We start from the raw sequence: 4,403 nt of genomic DNA, 5'->3' as shown, positions 1-4,403 counted from the left end.
CTTGCTATACTTAAACGAAATGTCCAGAAAGCGGCTGACAGAATGAAGAAACAAGCGGACAAACACAGAAGTGATAAGGAGTTTGAGATAGGGGAGTGGGTTTGGTTGAAATTGAGAGAGTATAGGCAGAGATCCATCCGAGGAAAACACCACAAATTTGAGCCCAAATACTTTGGTCCATATCAGATATTGGATAGGATTGGTGCAGTAGCTTATAAACTCAATCTACCAGCCTCGGCTACAATTCATAATGTGTTTCATGTATCATTGTTGAAACCAGCTTCCCCTCCAACAGGCCCCGTAACTGATCTACCAGAGATATCTCACTTAAATGACGCTATTCCTCAGGCGATACTCGACAGAAAAATGGTTAAGAGACATAATCAAGCGGCTACTAAATGGCTCATCCATTGGGAGGGAAAATCGCCGGCAGATGCTTCATGGGAGTTTGCGGAGGTGATTAAAGCCAGATTTCCATGGTTCCTTGTGGAAAAGGAACCTTAAGAGGGGAGCATTGTTGCATGCATGAGTATAAACCGTAATTAGCTTACATGCATGCAACATTAGCGAACATGCATGCGATATATAAGGAGAGCGCGGTGACGTGGCATTAGTTAAGAGGTCTCAACCAATAAGAAGAGGGCAGTGACGTGTTGCTAGCCAATGAGAAGGAAGTGAGCTAAGATACAGAGAGTATAAATAGCAGTAGTTGTTCTTTCTTTTGAGTTGTCGTGAATATTGTGAGTTGTATGTTTGTTAAGCTCCGATCGTGGATCGCGAGCTCCTCTTTGCTTCTTATTCGATTGTAGAACATTATCATTGTTAATGCAATCCATTCTATTGATCATTCAAGTGTTGAGATCGGCGTTTTATCGCTGAGTTCGGCAACGCCGAACTAAGAGAGGAAGACCGAGAAGAGGTCACTGAGCTCGGCAGTGACGAGGTAAGATAGGCCGACCGCGAAGAAATCACGGAGTTCGGCAGCCGACCGCGAAGAAGTCATCGAGTTCGGCAGTGACGAGCTACGATAGGTCGATCGCGGCGTAAGATCGTAACATCATCTAATCGGCCGCCGCTGACATTCTTGATTCTTTGTGGATTTTTTTCCTTAGGTGTTCTTGGGCAAGTTTCTTGATACCTTTTATTTGAATTAATTGAGAATGCAACCAATTTATGAAAGAAAGATCAAAGTTCGTATTTTTATGACTCCGTCTCCATCCAATTGGGAGAGCATGATGTTGTAATGTGGCTTTTGCTTTTGCATCTCTGTTTTAATTTCTGATTAGGTTCTTGCACCATTGAGTTTGTGCCTTGATGAATTTGGGGGAATATCTTGATTTCTGTTTATTCAATGTGTTTTTGGTAATAACATTGCAGATGTTTGGCTCAGCTGACTGGATACACTGGAATCAGTTACACTTCTGCTGAGTTCGCCTCAGCAATGCTGAATCTCATACCCGGATTCACCTTCGTGCTTGCTGTCGTATTCAGGTTCTTCATTTCATGCCAAACATTGTGCTTACATCGACCAGTGGCTTATCTTTCATGAGAGGGAATTGGCAATTGCATAAACTTTGATTGTATTGTGTTTAGGATGGAAGTGCTAAACTGTAGGAGTTCGAGTTTTCTAGCAAAAACGTTGGGAACGGTCGTCTCCATTTCTGGCGCCTTTGTTGTCACTCTGTACAAAGGCCCCGAGATCCTAACTCATCTATCGTCTCCTAAGTTGCATTACGAGTATATTGGTGTATTAGCAGCACAGTCAAGCTGGATTATCGGAGGGTTATTCCTTGCTGCAGACTGTGTCGTAGCTTCAGCCTACATAATTGTACAGGTATAGCTATACCTATGGCAATGAAGAATGAAGAGAACAAGACGAGCTACGAATGAAATCTTTTCATTTTTTTTACTTATGCAGGCCTCGATTCTTAAGAAATACCCGGCAGAGCTGATTATAGTATTCTTTTACTGCTTCTTTGCTGCCATTCTGTCGACATTCGTGTCTCTTATTACTGATCGCGAACTTAGTGCTTGGTCGTTGCAGCCTAATATCAGACTGATTGCTGTTCTGTATTCGGTAGGTGAATAGCTGAGCTGGTTTATAACTTCTATCTAAAATTCTCAATGTTAGGCAATGCATTAGATGGAGATCAGTTTGTCACATTGAATATAAAGTCAGGAAAATCACCTTTTTCGTATTTGGCTGTATAATTTATACAACTCTTCTTCGTCGTAGGGAGTGTTTGGTTCTGCATTCCAAGTCAGTGTAACTGCATGGTGTCTGCACAAAAAGGGTCCTCTTTTCGTTGCAATGTTTCATCCGTTGGGAATTGTGATATCTGCTGTGCTCGGTGTTATCTTCTTGGACGACATACTGTATCTAGGAAGGTGAGGTTTTTGGATTTTTTTTTATATAGCTCTGAAATTTATGAATTTGTACAAAAGCTTGGGTTCTTTTATGGCTGTTTTTATTCTTGTGTTTTTGTTTATAGATTTGGTTTTTATACAGTTTGTTGGGGTCAGTTATCATAGTTATCGGGTTCTACTCCGTGATGTGGGGAAAGGCAAAAGAATTAAAGGTGATTGACAAGAACACAACAAATAGTGAGAAGGCCCCTCTTCTGCCCATTGAGTATGAGCGGACGACGTCAATAGACAGATCATGATGCCATTCACTCACTAATGTAAGGAGGTATTTCTCTCTCTCTCTCTCTCTTGGGAGGGAAGTCCTATGCAGCTCAATGATCATATCTCTATATGTTCATCCAATTTTTTTAGTTTGCCTGCTTCTTTTAACTTCTTGCTATAAATAAACTAAGTAGTACTGATAAATGTTCAATAATCTGTTGGAGCTTTCAGCACAACTTATTATAATATGAATAGTCCGTCGGATTCGGGTAAAGGAATGATGATCTAAGACCGATGATAGTAACTTCCAACAAGAAAAATCTTTCTATAGACATTATTATAGGATTAAAAGGCAAGAATGTTCTTTAGGAAAAATGTAGAATTACTGAAGTTTCATCTACACCATTACTGAGACGCGTGATTTATCAGGACTTATGTTCTTAAACAATGCTAGGAGTCTACTTTCTTCTCATACCATCCAGAAATTGCTTCAACGTGCAGGAGCCACGTCCATTTTCTACCCTTTCTTGTAGAGCTGAATATCCCAAAGCTTTAGAGGTCGATGTACATGTTCGACAACTATATAACTATCTTTTCTTTCCTATCCTTTCACATACATGCCTCCTCATCATATACTAAATGATTTTCTCTTGTACGATGTCAAATTTCTCTATGTTTCTTCGTTGAATATTCGTTGACATTCGTGCATATTGTTCTACTCTGCGTGAGTATTTTTGCTGAACCTGTCCTGGCTGCAGGTGGGACAAGTCAATAGCGAGACATTGTCTAAACATGGGAAGCATGACCTTCAAATCTTTGTTTTCAGTGGGATCCAAATCTTGTACTATATTATTGTTAAAATGGCACTACACATTTTAATTGTTATTGGTGGTGGGAAGTTTTTGTCTCTGTAAAATGTGTACAAATTGAATTTTCATCTTCTGAAATATATGCCTGGGGGTATTTTCCTACTGGTTTTTATCCAAATTATGTTCTGTTTTATGACTGTTATTACTGCATGAGATGTCTTGTAATAGTTTGATGTGGTTGCTCGAGTTAAAGGGAAAATAACTAAAATTTCATAACAGCATTATAATAAAAATAGGAAAATGAAGAGGTTACTTTATCACAGAATATGGATTTGACACTCTCTTCTATATAAGATCATCTTCAACCATTACACTAAACTCAAACTCATTTTAATGTAAATGTCACACTAAATATTGATTTTGCTCTTGCCATTTATACTAAACTCAAACCAAAAGAATATTCCTCGACCACTAACTTTTTATACTTTTCAATCATACCTATATATTTTATCTAAATTACACACTAACTAACCCAATGACACTTTGTCACTATCTTAAATTAAATTAAATTAAATAAGTATAATATAAGATTTATTAATTAATATAACTAAATATGAAATCTATTATTTTTAAATAATAAGTTATAAAATTTTTAAATTTTAAATACAATAAAAATTCTATAAAAAATAATATAACGTACACATAAAATAACTAAAACTCAATATTAAAATTCAATACCACAATAAAAAGTGTTTTAATTACTAATGTTTAACTATTTTCTGTTATATTTAATAGCATAGTTGGTTTGAATAATATTAATGTACATACAGTATTTAATTAACTAATAAAATAATTAATTTCATAGATTTATATGTACCGCTAAGTTACTAATCTATTTAATAAAATCTAATAAAATAATTGATTTCATAGATTTATATGTACCGCTAAAGTAACGGCTCAGTAAAA

At 36.8% G+C, this 4,403-nt stretch overlaps 1 protein-coding gene across 1 annotated transcript; it reads left to right on the top strand.

The window, feature by feature from the left end:
- The first annotated feature begins 1,025 nt into the window (after positions 1–1,025).
- Positions 1,026–3,615, top strand: LOC121756206 (WAT1-related protein At5g40240-like). The gene is made up of 7 exons (XM_042151698.1): positions 1,026–1,122; positions 1,378–1,491; positions 1,594–1,834; positions 1,919–2,077; positions 2,237–2,388; positions 2,510–2,692; positions 3,387–3,615. Exons 2-6 carry the CDS (start codon positions 1,442–1,444, stop codon positions 2,664–2,666), a joined length of 759 nt encoding a protein of 252 aa, XP_042007632.1. The 5' UTR covers positions 1,026–1,122; positions 1,378–1,441; the 3' UTR covers positions 2,667–2,692; positions 3,387–3,615.
- The last annotated feature ends 788 nt before the right edge of the window (positions 3,616–4,403 follow it).

Source organism: Salvia splendens, chromosome 11 (assembly GCF_004379255.2).
Source record: "Salvia splendens isolate huo1 chromosome 11, SspV2, whole genome shotgun sequence".
NCBI lineage: Eukaryota > Viridiplantae > Streptophyta > Magnoliopsida > Lamiales > Lamiaceae > Salvia > Salvia splendens.
This window is presented reverse-complemented; position numbering and strand designations above follow the sequence as displayed.

Excerpts from the sequence above, each read along its gene's own strand:
- LOC121756206 (XM_042151698.1), top strand. The coding sequence starts at position 1,442 with ATGCTGAATCTCATACCCGGATTCACCTTCGTGCTTGCTGTCGTATTC. Across the intron at positions 1,492-1,593 it reads GTGCTTGCTGTCGTATTCAG|GATGGAAGTGCTAAACTGTA; the intron begins GTTCTTCATTTC and ends TATTGTGTTTAG. Across the intron at positions 2,389-2,509 it reads GACATACTGTATCTAGGAAG|TTTGTTGGGGTCAGTTATCA; the intron begins GTGAGGTTTTTG and ends GTTTTTATACAG.